This window comes from Protopterus annectens, chromosome 7.part1, assembly GCF_019279795.1.
Source record: "Protopterus annectens isolate FY-2018-M chromosome 7.part1, PAN1.0, whole genome shotgun sequence".
Lineage (NCBI taxonomy): Eukaryota > Metazoa > Chordata > Ceratodontiformes > Protopteridae > Protopterus > Protopterus annectens.
The window spans coordinates 191,944,665-191,965,681 of record NC_056740.1 but is presented as its reverse complement, the minus strand read 5'-3'; the positions used below and the strand labels follow the sequence as shown (position 1 = coordinate 191,965,681).

Below are 21,017 nucleotides of genomic sequence, written 5' to 3'. Positions count from 1 at the left end.
GGGGGCATAGCTAGTAAACCTGTAACAGCCTTTCCCAGGTGTGTGTGTGTGTGTGTGTGTGTGTGTGTGTGTGTGTGTGTGTGTGTGTGTGTGTGTGTGTTTGTGTGTGTGAGTGTGTGTGTATGTGTGTAAATCAAACCTCAGATCATGTGTGTGTTCAGCTACTTGGGCATGGACACGAAGCACTAGTTGGACAGAGAGGCTACTGGAGGTCTGGACTTGGTCACTCAGCTGAGATCTCAACTCTATAGCTGTGTCATTGGGGAGTCTTATTGGTGATCTGGAGAAAGATGGAGAAGCAAACCCTGGATTGGCTGTGGTCTCTGTGTGCTCTTAAGAGAAATTGCACTTGATGCAGAGAGCTGCATCTGGAAATACTATGTGTGTACCTGTCATCCTCCCAGTGTATGTTCCTCCTCTGTTGCCAGTGGTGAGGAATGAGGCTACTTAATTACTGGTTGGCAGTGGTGGGTCGTCATATACAGTATGACTCAGTCATAGTTCATGTGGGCACAAATTACCTGAGATGTACCTCCTTGGATTATTTGAAGAGAGACATGATTGAGCTCTCAGAATATGTGTGACGGGCAGGTATGAGCCTAGCACTGAGTAGAATTCTTCCGTCTCCAAGGATGATTCCACAATACCAGCAGAAAGTGATTGACCTTAACAATTGGCTTAGCTACTGGTGTCATTCAAAAGGAGTCCAATGCTTGTCGGCCTAGGAAAACATAGTTGACAGGTCATGCTGCTTTGCCACAGACAGTCTTCACCTGACATCACTAGGCTTTCAGATATTGGCTAAAACAGTATCCACTCCTGCAGTGCCTTTTTTAGACATTGCCAAACAGACAAACCTTCCAACATAGCAAAAGCTACTCAGGACAAGCTAAAGGTGTTACTTCTGAGTACTAGGAATCTCATCAAGAAACTGCACTTCCTAGAAGCTCTCCTCACCTTGGAGAATGCTAACATATGTGCAGTTACTGGAACATGGTTCAAAGTCATGGAACGCACCCTGATTGTACATGACTACAACACCTGTCATACGTTCCAACTAACCACTGAAAATGAAACAGCAAAAGGCAGAATATATCTGTCTACATAAAGTATAAGCACACCTCAAGACTAGTCAAACCATATGACATGCTTGAGCTACTCCATGTCCAACTAACCATAGGAAAAATCCATTAACATTCTTGCTAGTTACAGGTCCCCCACCATGAACAAGGAAACCCGTACATCATACCTGAAGTTACATGAATCACTCGCCATCCAGCCCAGTACCATCCTCTTGGTTGATTTGTAACTACCCGTCCATTAACTAGGAGGCATATGTGACCACTAACATGCAGGCCAAAAGATTTCTTGACTTTGTAAACTCAAATTCCCTAGAGCAGCTAGTCTGCACTCCCACTAGGGGAACAAATGTCCTAGATCTGGTACTCGCAAATATGGGATAGTGCTGTACTCCCCCAAGAGTGGTGTCCTCACTGGTAATATCAAATCACAGAATGGTCACTCTTGAAATAATGGTAAAACTAAACCCCCCACCTAAACCCAGAACCTTTAAGAACTTTTCTAAGTCAAACTCTCTCCTAGTAAGTGACAGCATAGCTAGTGTCCAGGCTCCTCCAAACCCAGAAAATACAGAAGTGTATGCAGAGGCATATACAAAAGACCTGTTTGACCATATAAACTGCATAGAAATGATGGATGTTTTCTCATATCAATCGAATGACCATAAAATAAGTCAATGTCCCATATTTGATATAACATGTTTAGTTAGAGGATTTTTGGTATCTTTAAGCTGGATGTCACTGATGTGTTTTGATGTTCGTTCTTTTAGCTGCCTGTCAGTTTTCCCTGTGTAGAAGTTCTCACATAGGTTGTAGCTGGCAATATAAACAACACGTGTAGTTTTGCAATCTTCATATGATCAGCTGCTATACTTCTTCCTGTATATTGGATGTAAAAGTATATCAGCACAGAGTACATACTCTACATGGAAATGTGCCTGTTCTACCTGATCTATTGTTCATGCCCAAATGTGTGTTGTGGCATAAATGTTCTTTAAGATTCAGTTCCAACAATGTCTCTCAGAGTACAGTCTTCTTCTTCTTATGGCTTTTCCTGGTTAGAGGTTGCCACAGCGGGTCACCTGTTTCCATTTCTTCCTATCCTCTGCATCTTGCTCTGTCACACCAACCACCTGCATGTCCTCTCTAACCACATCCATAAACCTTAACTTAGGCCTTCCTCTTTTCCCCTTACCTGGCAGCTTCATCCTTAGCATCCTTTTCCCAATATACCCAGCATCCCTCCTCAGCACATGTCCAAACCAACGCAATCTCGCCTCTCTGGCTTTGTCTCCAAACTGTCCAACCTGGGCTGACCCTCTAATATACTTATTCCAAATACTGTCTACCCTCGTCACACCCAGTGTAAATCTTAACATCTTTAACTCTGCCACATCCAGCTCTGACTCCTGCCTTTTTGTCAGTGCCACTGTCTCCAATCCATATAACATAGCTGGTCTCACTACCCTTTTGTAGACCTTCCCTTTCACTCTTACTGGTACTCGTCTGTCATAAATCACTCCTGACACTCTTCTCCACCCACTCTACCCTGCCTGTACTCTCTTCTTCACCTCTTTTCCACACTTGCCATTACTCTGAACTGTTGATCCCAAGTATTTAAACTCATCCACCTTCGCCAACTCTACTCCCTGCATCCTCACCATTCCTCTATTCTCCTTTTCATTCACACACATATATTCTGTCTTAGTCCTGCTGACCTTCATTCCTCTCCTCTCTAGAGCATATCTCCACCTCTCCAGGGTCTCCTCAACCTGTTCCCTACTCTCACTACATATCACAATGTCATCTGCAAACATCATAGTCCACGGGGACTCCTGTCTGATCTCGTCTGTCAACATGTCCATCACCACTGCAAATAAGAAAGGACTCAGAGCTGATCCTTGATGTAATCCCACCTCCACCTTAAACGCATCTGTCACTCCCACTGCAGATCTCTCCTCTGTCACACTACCCTTGTACATATCCTGTATCACTCTTACATACTTCTCTGCCACTCCTGACTTCCTCATACAATACCACAACTCCTCTCTAGGCACCCTGTCATGTGCTTTCTCGAAGTCTACAATGACACAATGCAACTCCTGATCTCTGTACTTCTCCATTAACACTCCCAGAGCAAACATCGCATCTGTAGTGCTCTTTCCTGGCATGAAACCATACTGCTGATCACTAATCATCACCTCTCTTCTTAACCTAGCTTCCACTACTCTTTCCTATAACTTCATGCTGTGACTGATCAGTTTTATCCCTCTGTAGTTACTACAGCTCTGCACATCACCCTTATTCTTAAAAATCGGTACCAAAACACTTTTTCTCCACTCCTCAGGCATCCTCTCACTTTGCAAGATTTCATTAAACAATCTGGTTAAAAATTCCACTGTCATTTCTCCTAAACACCTCCAACCTTCCACAGGTATGCCATCTGGACCAACATCTTTTCCATTCTTCATCCTCTTCATAGCTATCCTTACTTCCTCCTTGCTAATCCATTGTACTTCATGATTCACTATCCCTACATCATCCAACCTTCTCTCCCTCTCATTCTCTTCATTCATCAACCCCTCAAAGTACTCTTTCCATCTCCTCAACACACTCTCCTCGCTTGTGAGTATGTTTCCCTCATTATCCTTTATCACCTTTACCTGCTGCACATCTTTCCTAGCTTGGTCTCTCTAGCTAGCCAATTGGTACAGGTCCTTTTCTCCCTCCTTAGTGTCCAACCTTTCATACAACTCTCTATATGCCTTATCCTTATCCTTTGTCACCACTCTCTTTGCCATGCACCTCATCTCCTTATAATGCTGTCTACTTTCTTCATCTCTCTGACAATCCCACTTCTTCTTCGCCAACCTCTTTCTCCGTATACTCTCCTGTACTTCCTCATTCCACCACCAGGTCTCCTTGTCCTCCTTCCTCTGTCCAGATGTCACACCAAGCACCTTTCTAGCAGTCTCCCTTACTAGCTCTGCTGTAGTTACCCAGCTGTTCGGTAACACTTCACTGCCACCCAGTGCTTGTCTTAACTCTTCCCTGAACTCCACCTCACAGTCACCCTTTTTCAATTTCCACCATTTGATCCTTGGTGCTGCCTGACACTCCTCCTCCTCTAATTGATCACCAATGTCATTCTACATACCACCATTCTATGCTGCCTAACTACACTTTCCCCCGTCACCACTTTACAGTCTCCAATCTCCTTAAAACTGACCCTCCTGCATTGGATATAATCCACCTGTGTGCATGTCCCTCCACTCTTGTATGTCACCCTATGCTCCTCCCTCTTGTTAAAATACATATTCACCACAGCCATGTCAATCCTTTTTGCAAAATTCACTACCATCTGACCTTCTGCATTCCTTTCCTTAACACCGTACCTACCCATCACTTCCTCATCCCCTCTGCTCCCTTCACCAACATGCCCATTGAAATCTGCTCCAATCACCACTCTCTCACCCTTGGGTACAGTCATCACCACTTCATCCAACTCACTCCAAAATTTTTCTTTCTCATCCATTGCACACCCAACTTGCGGAGCATATGCACTAACAACATTCATCATTACACCATCGATTTCCAGCTTCATAAACATCACTCTATCCGACACTCTTTTCACCTGCAAAACACTCTTGGCATACCGTTCCTTCAGGATAACCCCTACTCCATTTCTCCTCCCATCCACACCATGATAGAACAATTTGAACCCACCTCCAATACACCTGGCCTTACTTTCCTTCTACCTGGTCTCTTGTATGCACAATATATCAACCTTCCTTCTGTCCATCATATCAGCTAACTCTCTCCCTATAACAGTCATGCTGCCAACATATACCATTAAAATCTTCCAATTCTCCTTGATGATATTGCAATCATATGTAATGTCACAAGCATAGGTTAAGGCAACCAGTTTTTCTGCTTAGAATTAGTAATACTTAAATTCCATTTGTCATGATCTTGTTTAGAATAAAAAGGTTTACCTTTAGTATTTCTCATTTCCATGACTTTGTTCATCTGTTTATCAATTTCCCTTTTTGTATAACGTCTGTCTCTTAATCTACATTCTTTATCACTCCTAAGTATTGCTTGTCATGTATGTGTCCTTGAGGTTCCTAGTAACTGGTTCTTGACTACATTGGGAAAAATTTGTATGTTCAAGGCGCATGCTGGTGTGAAATAAAGAATTATTTTTCCAGCATTCCTTTCTGTATAAATCAGTACTAATATTACCATCTGGGTCAATGGAAAGACTCATGTCTAAAAAAAGTCAATAATGCCACAAGAGAATTGTATTGGGAATCTGAGAAAGTCAGTAGTGGTGTATGTGTATGTATGTCTATCTGTGTGTGTGTGTGTGTGTGTGTGTGTGTGTGTGTGTGTGTGTGTGTGTATATATATATATATATATATATATATGTATATAGGTCTACTAAGATTAATTGAAAACTCATTTATTTCACTCACACCAAATCGCTGAAAGTTCAAATCACTGAAAACTCATTTCACTGAGTCACATTTCACTGAATGTAAGTACTGTTGGTAAAATAAAGTGTATATGCCCTTTTTCCCACTGTAGTGCGATCCTGGAGTTAGTATATATAGTTGGGGGGGGCACAACCCCCACCTAGTTTTGGTTTTATATTGTTAGCTTTCAGTGAAATGAGATTCATAGATATAAAAGCTAAGTAGGTGGGGGGCTGTGCCACCCACACCCCCCAATGTGGGGGTTGTGCCCCCGTCACCCCTCCCTAAGTGTGTTCTTAAGTAGACCTCACACCTTTATCTGTAACATCACGGTAACTACAAAGACAGTGCCTCCCTGTCTTCAGGATTCGCTCATCGTCCCCTTCTTAAAGTACATATCCCTTCTTGTTATGTTGACTGCCACTCCACTGCTAACAGCTGCCACTGATGAAAATGCTCAAAAAACTGTATTTATTAATACATTTTTAGATATATCAGTAAATATGACTTACCCTCTTAAAGCATGCATTAGTCCAACATTTTAGCTCTGTAACAGCACTTTACACCCTAACAAATGTAATCTGTAACAGGTTGTAAAGGGTATTCTTCTGGCACCATAATCCTAGATATCGGAAGAGTTTTTAAAAACGTTGAGTGTCAAAGACTGTCTCCGAAATTATGATAGATTAGTTTCTCTGAAGAAGTTAATCTGCGATTTAAAAGCTTCCTGTCAAATAGAACCTCTGCTGTATTTACCAGTAGTTCTCTTTCACAGAGAGGCAGTACTTCAAATAGCATGCCACAAGGATCACTATTGGGTCTCTTGTTCATAAATGAACTCTAATTCGAACCAAACTTTATCAGGTGTACGTTTATTCATATGATGTGGCCAGGTGTACTGTTATGAAGATGATATGGTTATCACAAAGCAAAAAAGCTGAGAAACTACAAACCTACCTCTAATGATTTCTGTACCATTTTGAATGGAGTGCTAGTAAATTAGCTATAAATCCATAAAAATCCAGTATTATGTTCAGCACACGACAAAGAATGACCTATACTACCCAAATTGTTATGACAAACCCATATGGGATTCCTGCGCATTTCACTGTAACACAGAAGTATTTGGGGCTGCTACTTGACCATATTTTATCCATTAGTAAACATGCCAAAGGAGAAGTATCTTCTTCTTTCGGCTTTTCCCAGTTAGGGGTCGCCACAGCGGATCACCTGTCTGCTCATGATTGGCAGTGGAGTTTTACGGTGTCGAGTTGCCAGCCTGGTGCCCAACCTTCCACAGAAGGCACACACACACGCACTCACATCTAGGGCCAATTTAGAGTGTCCAGTCCACCTACAGCATGTCTTTGGGATGTGGGAGGAAACCGGAGTACCCGGAGGAAACCCACATGATCAGAGGGCGGACATGCAGACTCCACACAGAAGGCACCCCATCCGAAGATCGAACCAGAGAACCTCTTGCTATGAGGCGGCAACACTAACTGCTGCACCACCATGGCCGCCCGTATACCAAAGGAGAAGTATATAAAACTCTTATGCAACTATCGTTACATGTAGGATTTCACATTTATCATTCCCAGAAGTTAGGCAAGCAATTGACATTGGCGCACTACTGCCCTCCCAGTTATTATTCTGTACTCTTCCAGAAATACCAACCTTTTGCAGACAGCAGAGAACAAAATTAGTACATTTGTGACACTGCAGAGAACACCACTGCATGACTATCCAAAAAGTAGTGGTTACCAGTAGAAACCAGAACAGTGTTTGTACTGACTGCTTTAGTGGTAGGTACTGGCTTCCACTCAAAAACCTCATATTCAGTAGAAACAGATGCTGTAAACTGTAGAATAATGACAGCCTGCTTTTGGTTAGGTATCCAAACACCATAGTGTCATCTGAGAGAGCATCCTATAAAATAGCCATTCCTTATAGAGATCTCTGCCACAAAATGTTTACAGACTGCTTTCTTTTAGAAAATCTTTGAAAACACATTTTATTGAAATAAAATAATATGAATGTTTTAATCAACCAGGTTAATTCAGCTAATGTTTTCCTAACTATACTCTACCGACAGTCAATTACTGTATGCTGTATATGTTGAATCAAGCTTTTGGAAGAAGTTTTAGCCTTGTAAACACTGTTTTACTTATTTATATTTATATATAGACATATACATCCATCCATCCACAACCCCTTTTTTCCCATTTTTGCACATGGGGTCAGGGTGTCAATTCAACAGTGACAATACTCTAGAGCTAATGTTCACACTGTCTGGTGACTTGCTCTGCCACAATTGTTCTTGCTTACCACACGTACACATGTAACTCTTAACCTTTGGCCAATTTAGAGTATTAAGTCCACCTATTGCTTGTGTTTGGAATGTGGAGTGAGGGGGCGGATATATGTGTGTGTGTTTTGCGTGTATTATAATATATAGCAGCTAGTATTCTTAATGTAGGAAAATCGTTATTCTAGTTGGGTCTCTTAGGCCCATGGTTAAGTATCGTATGTTTCATAGGCTTATGATTGATCTCCATTCATGTTAAATGAAGGCAAATATTTCTCGGTGTACAATGATGCAGCTTCAACTTTTATTACCACATTGTATTCTAGTTTTTTGTATAACGTATTGCTGTAAAGTGTAATTGTATTTGAAAATCCTGACATTTTTGTACCTTTGTGCCTGGGTTTGGCTGAAAATGGCCATCAGACCAGTTTATTTACCAGGGCAACAAAATTCAAATAAATAAAAATGAAAACAGAAATGGAGAATGGAAAAGAACACGAGTGATTCCTTTCTTAAGAGTAATAGCAGTAAAGAGGCTGGGTATTGTAAAGCGCATCTACGTGTAAGAAAAATCATGTCACAGTGTTCAAGGAAAGGATCACAGATTACACTGATAACATTAGGGCACATGATCTAATACGATACATTCCAGTCTGACATTACCATTATGTCAGGCTGATGGGGAGACGGCTCACTCACTAACAGGTAGCTACCTAAGCCTTCCAGTAGCTTAACACTGCATGTTATACCCAAATCCCTTCATTCCTTGACTGAGTAGCCTTTGTTAGCTCCTTAAGGGGTAGTAGAGATAACCTTCCTAACTTTATAGGCATTTGCTGGGTATGTTGTATAGAGATAAAGCCCTAATTGTGACCCAGATAGCATAGGACCATTTACTTATCCATGTGATGGAGGAACTGTTTTGGAAGGGTTGCAGGGAACAGCTGTCACTAGCTCCCATTCCTAGAGGGGGGGGCACTGTAATGCTGGCACCTACTGAAAAAGTGATATCTGGCATACTATATACATGGACCTGCACTATGCACGTGGTGCTGAGAGTATGCTTTGTCTCTGTATCGTTTACCACATGCTTGTGGGTGCATGAAAATGCACAAGAATGTGTAACAGGCCCTCAGACATTCACATCAGCCCTGAGGGGTGGCATTAGGGTGAGAAAATAGAAAACTTTCTGATGGCTGTCTGGATGACACCTACCTCTACAAATGGCCTTTGTGCCCTGTAATGGGGAGTAAGTTGGTATGATCACTGATGTGGGTCTTCCAGCATTGGTAGGAGCAGGAAAGAGGCATATAAAAACATAGACATTTAACATGGTATTTTAATGGTCAAAACTAGATTTGGAGGGTCCTAGGATGGTAGCTTGGGTAAAATACTGGCCATTTAGTTAGGCACAGACTGTAATATTTAACTTGGTTCTCAGAGATGAAAGTGTGGTGACTGTTAAGGCACCAGAAGGTTCGGTACTGCAGCATGTTCAAATTTCACTGTCTTCATAAGTGACGTAAAAGATCTTGAAGGAAGGATATGCCTTTTTTATGATACAAAGTTGAGTTGTTTTTGTGCCAAATTTGATATGAAATTCGGTATAGAGCAAAGGAAAAATAATATGACCAGATAAGAAGAAATGTCTGAAACATTGTATTGCAAATCCAGCGCAGAAAGTGTGAATGAATGCAGTAGGAAATAAAAATCATGAAATTGATTGCATAGCTGATAGGAAATCAGTAGCAATTACAAAGAGTAAAGGTGCCTGGGGCAGTACTACCTTATTACGTAAAATGATACTGGTGAGAAAGTGTCGGAGAGTTGCTGGAATACTGTTGAGTTATAGGAAGTTGCATCACCAGTACAAAATAAGATATGGTCTTGCTGTATAGACTTTATAGTAGTACCATACTTAGTAGTCTGTCCAGTTTTTGAGACATCATCATCCTTTTAATGCCAGAGGCTGCACTCCACAAAACATATCAAACAACCCAGCCTTAGCATCCGCTGAGCTTCCTGTGCAGTACTTAACAAAAAGGTATGCATCAGAAAGATGGCTGTGAATAGAAATCTTTTGAAAAATTAGATAGTTAAACATGCACTGCTAAGCTACTGGATGGTGTAATGTAGCTACCTCTTAGTGAATGAGCAGCCTGTCCATCAACCTGACTTCATGATTTTGTCAGAGTGGAAAGCACCAAGGCTTGATGTATGGCATGGATAAAAATCCCCTTAAAAAAAAGCGTTTGCAGATGAAAAATTTATTGTAACTGCTTTAGAGAATTTGTATATCATAGTGTTCCTTATGCAATGTATGCGCAACTAACCCTGGTCTTCTAGTGCTCTTGGCATGCAACACTGACCATAGCCATGTGACTCAGTATTGCAGTTCAGAATTGTACAGCTGTTTGTGAGTCAGGTTTAACAGTGAGTCATGCAGTAACTACAAAAGCTTGCTTTGAATGTCTAACTGTGAACTCAAGCATTTGTAATTTTGAAGAAAGAATGCAGTTGTAATAGTCATATTAGTAGTTTTTAATTACCTCAAGGAAATGTGGCATTCACATGGATACCGTGTTTTAACAAATGTATTGGCACTACTGAAAACAATTTGAAAATACAAAGTGGATGGATTGGAGGTTGTAGGAGGAAGAATTTTTTTGCAGAAATGTGGCTGAGATGTGGAACAGCCTTCTTGAAATAAAAAAAGTCAGATATTCAGTGTAGATCAGAGTGTGTGTGTACCTTTAAGAACCATTCCACTCCGTAGACACATGCATATAAGTACTGACCACGTACAAGCAAGAGTGGCGTTTTTGTAGTGAGCAGCCAAGGTGTAAGCATGCATGTGTGTACTAGTCAGTCAGTTAGTTCATTTAAGTTTAATGTTACCATTCTCTATCCTGATATGTTTGTGTGTAATAAACTACTTAAACAAACACCCAACCTCATTGCCTTATTGAATATACACAAGACAAGTGACATGGTGTCAGAAGCGGCATGTTTAAAATGACAAAGCAAATCTTCTTCAAGACCATGAGGCGCGCAGTTACACTTGGAGGAATATACAGGAGTGAATCATCCCTGTTCAAAGGACTCGCAAACAGATCAGAAAGACAAATCCAGATACTAAAACTTGCTTAAATGATTTTTTACTCAACAAATATAAAACATAGCATTAAAGCTGTTCAGAATTACTTTCTAATTAAACAAAATGTTTAAAATGATGATATATTGATAAAAATAATCAAAATGCTTACAGAAGTGCTTGAAATAACTTCTGAATCGCATCAAATGTATATAAAAAAGAGAAAATGACTGTATTTTTTGCTATGTGTTTTTTTTTCATATTAACTAAAGCTATTTGAGAAATCCAAAGTGTGCAAAGTGTTCGCAAGTTTGTGCAGTATTACAGTAGAGTTATTTTGCAGAAAACCGTCATTTCAAAGACTTTCTGGTGCAGTTGAATTATTTTCGAGTACCTGGTGTATACATGTGTGCATTTGAAATAATTACAAAAGCATTATGTTCGTGTGGCAGAAGGATTTCGCAGACCTGCTCCACTTGTATTTGATAATAATGTTGCTGAAAACTAGAGTGTGTTTGAGCAAGAGTACAATATTTTCATTCAGGCTATTTTTCTGACAAAGACACACGTACAAAGGCATTTATTCTCCTTAATTTAGCTGGTTCAGAAGCCATTGAAAGGGAGCCTTCATTTCTGTATGCCCCAGCTGTGTATGCAAGTGAGGTGGAAGACCGCCATATTGTGGTACCGGCTGAAATGCGGGAAGACCCTGAGTGCTTAAAATATAAATTTAGAGAAATGTGTAACCCACAAGTGAATATTACAGTGGAAATGCACATACTTTATACAAGGGATCAAAAGCCTGGTGAAAATGTTGCAACATATATAACTGATTTGAGAAACAAGGCAAAAACGTGCAGATTTGGTGATTTAAGAGATGAGTTGATTAAAGACAGGCTTGTGTGTGGTATTAAAGATGATGCAGTGAGAAAGATTTTGCTTCGAGACAGTGATTTAACTTTGAATAAAGCTGTAGAGATTTGTCACGTATGTAAGGTCGAAGAAAAGCATGCAAATATGCTTACAAATGAGAAAAATTTGCTTACAGTGCCTTCCAGTGCTAATGTTGATAGTGTGCAGCACATGGTTAAAAGATAAAGACCTAAAGGTGCGGCCACACCCTGAGCCTCCCTATCAAAATCTGTGGTTGCTTCAGTGAAACCCCGAGCCTTTCTGGCACTTTCCAGGACAGCTCCTGTAAAATCCAGAGCATGTTCAGTGAAGCATAGGGGTGACTGAGCAAAACCTGTGGCAAGCATCATAGTCAACTGTCGTAATTGTGTAGGTAGCCATGAGTCTAAAAGAGAAAAGTGCTTAGCTTTTGGTCAGCAGTGCCACATATGTAAAAAGTGGAATAATTTCAAAATGTTCTGTAAATCAAAAGGGGCACATTATTTTATTAAAAGAGATCATTTAAAGAGGCAAGTTGATTAATTAGAAAGCTGTGACCCTACTTTTTATGTTGATGGTGTGTCAGTGCTCGATGAAACAGTCAGTGCAGTAGATTTGTGGGCAAAGAATGAAATATTTTGTACTGCTCTGATTAATGGGAGACCTGTAGAGCTCAAAGTTGATACTGGTTCAGTACTGCTGTGATTAATGGGAGACCTGTAGAGCTCAAAGTTGATACTGGTTCATAGTGCAATGTTATGTCAGCAGAAATGTTTGCCAAAATAAGAGCTAGTGAGAAGCTTGAGCTGGCAAAGCGTGAGAAGCTTGTTGCTTATGGTGGTGAAGAAATTCAAACCAAAGGGTCAGTAGTGCTTTAATGTTATTCTGCTGAGAACAGCTATGACTTGCAGTTTTACGTAGTCAAAAGGCACGTACAGTCATTGTTAGGCTACAGAGACAGTTTGAAAATGGGACTTCTTTTATTTAATGCAGAAATCCACCATGTAAGCACATGTAACAACGAGAATGTAATACCAGTTGTTTTTTTCTGACTATGCTGAACTTTTCAAAGACAAATTAGGCAAACTCCCAGTTGTATACTCAATGAAGTTAGACCACGAGGTAAGCCCATTTATCAGACCAGCATGGAAAGTTCCAGTAGACGTGAAAGGCAGAGTCAAAGGTGAGCTAGACAGAATGGTACATCTAGTTGTAATTTGTCCAGTAGAAGAACAAACTGAGTGAGTATCCTCCATGGTCGTACCTCATAAGAAAAGCTCAGATGATGATAGAATTTGTATTGACCAAAGAGACTTGAACAAAGCACTAAAACAACCTCATCATCCAATGGGTACATTCGAAGAAGTTGCTGCTCTTATGCCAAATGACACTGTTTTCTCTGTTTTAGATGCAAAAAGTTCATTTTGACATATATTGCTTGGCTGAAAATCTTCATTGCTAACCACTTTCAGTACACCATTTGGAAGGTTCAGATTTTTGAGAATCCCATTTGGGATAAATTCTGGCAGTGAAGTCTTTCAACGTGCAATGGAGCAAATTTTTTCTGGCTATCCATGTGCTATTATAGTAGATGATATTCTTGTAGGAGGCAATGGTGAAGTCAAACATGATAGAAACCACAGGAAAGTTCTGGAATGTGCTCATGAAGTGAATCTTAAGTTAAATCCTCAGACATGCAAGTTCAGGCTATGAGAAGTTACTTATGTGGGTCATTTGTTTACCAGCTCAGGCTTACATCCAGATCCTTCCAAGCAAACTTCAATTCTTGAGATGCCAGCTCCAGATGATGTGACTTCCTTGCAATGTTTTCTTGGCATGGTCAACTATTTGGGCAAGTTCTTTCCAGATTTGAGTTGATTTTCAGCACCACTGAGAGAGCTGACACACAAAGAAGTAACTTGATCCTGGTCAAAACAACACCAAAGAGCATTTGATGTCCTGAAATAGAGAATTGATAGTCCACCCACTTTAAGATATTATGATGTTCACAAACCTGTGTGTAACTCTTTCTTGTGATGCTTCGAAATTTGGTCTTGGTGCAGTCATTCTTTAAGAGGGCAGACCAGTAGCCTGTGCATCCAGAACTTTAACTCAGACCGAGATGCAGCATTCTCAGATAAAGAGCTCTTGGTAATTGTGTTTGCATATTCTAAGTTCCATGATTATATTTATGGCTGACCTATTCAAATTGAGACTGATCACCAACCTTTGGTCACTATTTTAAAAAAGTCTATGCGTACAGCTCCTGCGATATTGCAAAGTATGATGTTAAAATTGCAAAATACAATATTCACTTGATTTACACAAAAGGCAATCTTCTTTATCTTGCTGATATTTTATCCAGATCACCCAGAAAAAAACACTGAACAGCATGAAAATGAGCAACCTGATTTCGAAGTCATGGAAGTGAGAAATTTTTCTTCCACACGTCTTGATGAGCTCAGAACTTGCACAGCTTCAGATCCAGTTCTTCCGAAGTTGTCAAAGCAGTCTAGTTTACCACTAGATGTGCAGCAGTATTTTCCTTACAGAGATGAGATTTTGATGGAAGATGGTATCATCATGAAAGGCCCAAAAGTAATTGTTCCAAAATCCTTGCAACAAGAATATATTGCATCATGGCCACCCAGGAACTGATTCTGCCAAAAGAAGGGCAAGAGGACTAGTATTTTGGCCTTCTATGTCAAAAAATATTGAGAAAGATCTTTTAGCTTGTTCTGTTTATAATAGTACTAAACTGCATCAGCAAAAAAAAAACAGTTCAGCTAAGCCAGATTCCTGAATTACCTTGGTCGACAGTAGCTACATTTTCGAATGGAATGGTTACTTAACATTACTTGGTATTAGTAGATTCTTACGCAAATTGGTTTGAGGTTGACCTACTTCCTAATCTCATGTCCTGTACTGTCATTACAAAGTTGAAAAGACATTTTTCTGTCAATGGTAGTCCGCAGAAACTCATTTCTGACAATGGTGCACAGTTAACAAGTCAGCAGTTTAAAAGATTTGCTGAAATGTGAGACTTTGTTCATAGTATGAGTAGCCGTGAATACCCGCAGTCAAATGGCTTGGTAGAACATGCAGTTCAAAGTGCAAAACAGCTGTTGGAAAAGTCTAAACATGACATTACTGATGTTTTTCTAAATCTGCTTAATCTTAGAAACATACCTCGTGACAGTCTTCTTGGTTCACCTGCCCAGAGGTTAATGTTGAGACAAGCCAGAACCACACTGCCAGTCAGTAAGAATTTGTTGGTTCTAAGTGCTAAAAGCAACAAAGCAGTAAAAGCTCAACTCTTAAAGAAGCATTTGTCCCAAAAGTCCTACTGTGATAAAACCAGCAAGCCTCTGAATCCATTAAAAGAAGAGATGGTGAGGATGCAGACAGCAAAAGGATTTGACCAACTAGGACTTGTGAAACTTTTGTGTGAAGAACCGAGATGTACATTATTGAGTCACAAGGCATGGAATCCGGGCAGAATCGGAAACATTTACTACCGGTGTCCGAACCAGTGTTGCAACATTTTACTTGTAACTGAGCCTCTGATTCTCAGAGTGATTTGCCCAATGTTCCAGTTTCAGAGAACATTTGATCACCTGTTCCTGTTCCCGAAACTATCCCTGAAAATCCTCAAGAAGATCATTCCCCAGTGACTGTCCCTGTTGCTAAACCCAGGTCTAATTATTATATTGCGAGGTCAGATCGTATCTCAAGACCTAATCCCAATTACATGGCAACCTGGACATAATTGTTATTGTTTGTATATATCTGTATAATTTGCGTGCAATTTGCATGTTTATGCAGTTGTCATTTTCATTCGCAGGACAGAATAGTCAGAGGGAGGATATAGATCAGTGTGTGTGTGTGTGTGTGTGTGTGTGTGTGTGTGTGTGTGTGTGTACCTTTTAAAAACATTCCAATCAGTGGGCACATGCTTATAAGTACTGAGCACGTGCAAGTAAGAGTGGCATTTTTGTAGTGAGCCACTGAGGTGTAAGCATGTATGTGCATACTAGTCAGTCAGTTAGTTCACTTAAGTTTAATGTTAACCGCTCTTCATCCTGATATGTTTGCATGTAATAAACTACTTAAACGAACACTCAGCCTCATAGTCTTATTGAATATACACAACATGAGCGACATTCAGGAACACAGGCGATGCATACACATTTCTTATGGGTGGGGAAAAAAGTAAAATGAGTTGTTTACCTAACATGAAACTGAAGGTTCTGTTAATTAAGAAGAAGGCAATCTAGGTATACCAAGTGGTCCTTATCTGCTGTCAGAAAATATTTCTTTGTGAGTACACTTAAGACTTTTTTTTGCTTCTAGTGCCTATTACATTCCTTTCTAGTTACCTTGCATTGTTTATTTACAGTGTTCCATATGAATGTGTTTCTCTACAAGTCTAGAAAGTCGCTGTTTTTCAAGTATTTGCATTTTAATGGTGTTATGTTAGAAGCCAGATTAAACCAAATTCCTCTTTCTAATTTTGTGTTACGGTACAGTAGTTACTTATAAACCGCATGTGTTTTTCTTGTGGTCAGGCATTCTTTCACACTTGAAAGACATTATATTGAAATGAAACACTGACAGAAACTTAACAAGGAAGTAAACACTTGCTTTATTTGTTTTTTGTTTTTTTAGCTTCCAGAATTGTCACAGACCAAACAGAACTAAGAGTGATGCGGCTGGCAGAGAAGTCTGGAAGGAGCCGAACAGAAGAATTAATGTGGTGGTGGAGTATGCGACTTGGAACAGTCCAGGAACTACTGGAACTTCTGAATGAGATGGAGTTCTACAGAACAGCACGTTTCCTTTCTGACTGTAAGTGCACTGGCTACTATGACAACTCTCCTGTCCCTTAATGCTAGATAACTTGTAGATGCAGCCAATGGGCGGTGACTTTTAGGCCAAATTTCATTGGATGTTTTCCGCATCTCGCTACTAAAGGCAGAAGTGTAGTTTGTGCTGTAGATTTGCAGTTCAGTTTAGTTGCAGAACCATGATATTAAATTTGCTCACTGCTTTCCCTCAGAGATTTGGGAAAGATGATTGCTTCATTTATGCATAAGACAACATTTGCAAGCTGTGGCCTAGCTGCAGTATTAGTCATCCTCAATACACTCACCTCCAGTTCCAAGAAGTGGTACTTTATACACAACCGTCTTACCCACTATCCTGAATTGTACAATTCCTTGCCTTCTTTCCAGGTATCATTTGCATGGATTCATCTTGAATTTTTCACTTAATCTGGCAGCCCATTTTCCCACCAAGTCTTCTGTCCAGCATGGTCAGTTTTGAAGTTATGTTACTCTTCACATTAGTATGTTCCTGAATGATATCTTCAAGGAATGAGCCTCCCAAGGTTAAGAATTTTCCTGTAGCTACCTGGAAGTTAAACTTGCCTAGGAGTAAATAATTTAACAGGTCTTCATTTTCCCTAAAGGAAACAGGCATATTTCTGTTTGCTTAGTCATCTGACAGCTTTTCTGTCTGGTTGATGTTTCCACAGGTCAGAAATGTTGCTTGCTTGATGTTGTTAAAGTTCCAGAACAGGCAGGATTTCCATTCAACCCCCTTTTCTACAGTTAACCCACAGTCATTTGTAGTGACAACTAAGTTGACCCACTTGTTGACCCTGACTCTTCAGTCTGAGTTTATGATTGAGGCACTGAACTGCACTAGCCCATGTGCAGTGGTCATTGCATATGAGACACTAGCTGATACCTCTTCAGAAGTTGCATTTAAAGTAATTAGGATACAGTCTCCTACCATGTAGTTTGTCTCTGTAGGGAGAGATAGGAAGTTGCACCCTTGTTGGCAGAGTACACGTTGGAGTCATTTTTTGCCCCTCCCAATCCCTTTCCATACCATTTTACTTTTAGTGCGCACAGTACTGTCCCCAGTCTAGTAGGAGTATATTTTGCCAGCACTTGTAACATATTCCTGTACATACAATGTTTTCTGAATGCTACCCTTACAGGTGGAAGTTGTACAGGCTGCTTTTCATAGGGAAACATTTATTTATTTATTGATTGTGTGGGGGCCTGGGGAGAAAACTCAGAAAAAATTCCAACATTACATAAAGAACATAGTCCATATTCACCAAGGATATTCACACCTCCAGGCTAGTTGCCCAACACAATGCATCTGAAATTCTCCATGTGCAACTAACACTAGGTAAGACTGCAATCCAAATTGTAGCTTTCTACAGATCCCCCACCATGCCCCAAGATTCTCACTACACCTTTCTAAACATACTGGAAAATATTAAGATACAACCAAACACCCTAATACTGGGTGATTTCAACTACCCTGCCATTAACTGGGAAAACTACTCGGGTACCAACTTCTTTTCCCAGCTGTTCTTGGAATTCATAAATTCCAACGCCTTGGATCAACTAATCCATTGTCCCACCAGGGGCTCCAATATCCTAGACCTGGTCATTACCAACATGGGAGATAGATGCTCCACACCAGTGGCCACCCCCTCATTGGTCAGGTCTGACCATAAGCAAATCACCGTTGACATCCACATCCCACCCCCACCTCCCAGTAAGGAAACCTCCTTAAAAACCTCTCCAAAGTCAACTTCATGCTACTGAAGTCAGAAGTGACAAACTTCATGGCACCCATGCAGACGGGATCTGAAAGTTCGACTGCAGAATCCTACACTAAGGCACTGTACGAGCACATCCACTCGCGCATGAATTGTGCCGTCCCAAGTAGAACCAAGATGCTCTTCTCCAAAAAAGGAAGCCAATCTGGTGGTCCCCTGCTATAAACAAACTATACAACAGAAGGAACAAACTGTTGCAGAAAAGAGGAAAATCCCAGGATGCAAAAAACTCCCTCACCAGCCTCAGTAAGAAGCTGAGATCCCTCATAAAATCCTCAAAAACTAATTACTAAAATAAAATTCCCAAAGATTCCAAAGACAACCACAAGGCATTCTATAGTTATGTCAACAGTCTAAATGGCAATAGTCAGATCTGCTCTGAGCTACAACAGAATGGCATTAAATATACTGATCCCAAGGATATTGCCAATATCCTGGCAGATCGATTTAGTGCCAGTTTTACCCCCCTCTCACCCCCTAAAGGGCCCATCTCAATACCAGAAGATTGCCAAATTCCGGTAATCACGGCCACACAGGTAGAAACGACACTCTGCAAAGCTGCATGGGACCAGATGACATCCCAGGCTGTGTACTACATGAACTACAAAATGAATTGGCACCTCACCTAAGTGTCATGTTTAATCATAGCCTCACCTCAAGCTTCATGCCCACTGAGAGGCGCACAGCTACAGTTATCCCACTGCACAAGGAGGGATCCGCCTTGGATCCCAGGAACTACCATCCCATCAGTCTGACAAGCCTGATCTGCAAGGGTATGGAATGCATTCTCATGGAACGTATAAACAAAGACATTGGCAACCTTCAAACACCGGACCCCACCCAGTTTGGGTTTATGACGGGCCGATCCTGTCTCCTGAATCTGATTGACTTCTTCAAATCAGTCTCCAGAGCTGTGGACGAGGGTAAGGTGGTCCACACAGCCTGGACCTCGCCAAGGCCTTCAACACCATCCCCCACTCTGGAATCATAGATAAACTTACTAAGCTGGGCATAAATCCCTAAGTCACTCGATGGGTTGCCAACTGGCTTACTAACAGAACCCAGACTGTAAAAGTAGCTGACTCCAAATCCAGCTCCAGACAAGTGACAATTGGAGTACCTCAGGGTTCAGTCCTGGGACCACTCTCTGAAGTACAGGCCAACACTAAGGGACTCTGGCTAACAAAGTTCACAGATGACTGCAAACTAGGAGCCATTATTGAATCTTCTACAATGAATATTCTACAAAAGGGCCTTACAGAAACAGATGCCTGGTGCCAGAGCCATGGGCTCAAGCTTAATCCCAAGAAATGCATAGTTATCCCCTTTGGAAAAAAAACATGTACCCATGAATTACCACATAGGTGGCAATACACTAAACATCGAAAGTGTGATGAGAGACTTGGGGACACAGGTGGACAGTGATCTCACTTTCGGTAACCACATCGCCACAACAGTCAGGAAATCCTTCTATGTGGCACACCTCATCACTAAGGGTTTTCATCCATTAAAAAAGTCATTGTCCCACTGTACTCATCCCTCATTAGACCCATTATGGAGTATAATGCCCCGTTTGGTATGTAACAGGCATGGAATAGCTGCAGAAAAACAGACCAAGTATAGCAAGTGTACCTGACAAAATTTCCTTTCTTTGCGCTTGTATCCAAGTTATGTAAACCTTATATCCAAACACCAGCGACTCTGTATTGCTTTGAAGTAAAAAATATTTATTAAGTGATACCAACGTCAATATTTTTGGTTAATTAAAATAACACAAATAAAACGCTTTTCATTTCCAAAGGTTTGAAAACTTTTTCAAATAGTTTGTACTCCGCCCCTTTCCTTCTGTTTATAGTGATCATGACATCACTTCTCCTTAAAGGTATAAGACACCTTAAATACAATGTACTTCTACAATGTCAAAATTATTCTTTGTTGTGCAGCATGGTCAAGTAAAAGTCAATAAAATAAAACTGTTTCTATCCATCTTTAAATCATCGTTCATAAAACACTTTTTAAACAGATAAAAACTTTGCTTTACAATCTCAAAGCTTAATACAGTGTATGTGTTCTACATATTGTGGTCCCACTCCACAAAGGCGGTACCTCTACGGACCCTGGAAATTACCACCCCATAAGCTTAACAAGCCTGGTCTGCAAAGTTATGGAGAGGATCATAATGGAACTCATAAACAAAGACATAGGGGACTTGCAGACATTGGACCTGACCCAGTTTGGCTTTGTCAAGGGCAGATCATGCTTTTTGAACTTGGTCGACTTCTTCGAAACAGTCACCAAGGCCATTGATGAGGGAAAGACAATCCATACAGCCTACCTTGACCTTGCAAAAGCTTTTGACACAATACCCCACTCGGGTATTATAGAGAAACTTACCAGCTTAAATGTAAACCCATATGTCACAAGATGGGTTGCAAACTGGCTAAAGGACAGAACCCACAGGGTTAGAGTTGCTGGCACCACGTCAGACTCCAAGCCGGTCACAAGTGGTGTCCCACAGGGCTC

At 40.7% G+C, this 21,017-nt stretch overlaps 1 protein-coding gene across 1 annotated transcript in view; it reads left to right on the top strand.

Moving 5' to 3' along the window:
* IRAK2 (interleukin 1 receptor associated kinase 2) overlaps nucleotides 1-21,017 on the top strand; it is an 862,709-nt gene that overhangs the window by 63,818 nt on the left and 777,874 nt on the right. The window contains exon 2 of the mRNA XM_044078636.1: nucleotides 16,520-16,699. Within this exon, the coding sequence (XP_043934571.1) occupies nucleotides 16,520-16,699 (180 nt within the window). The remainder of the gene's footprint in view (nucleotides 1-16,519; nucleotides 16,700-21,017) is intronic.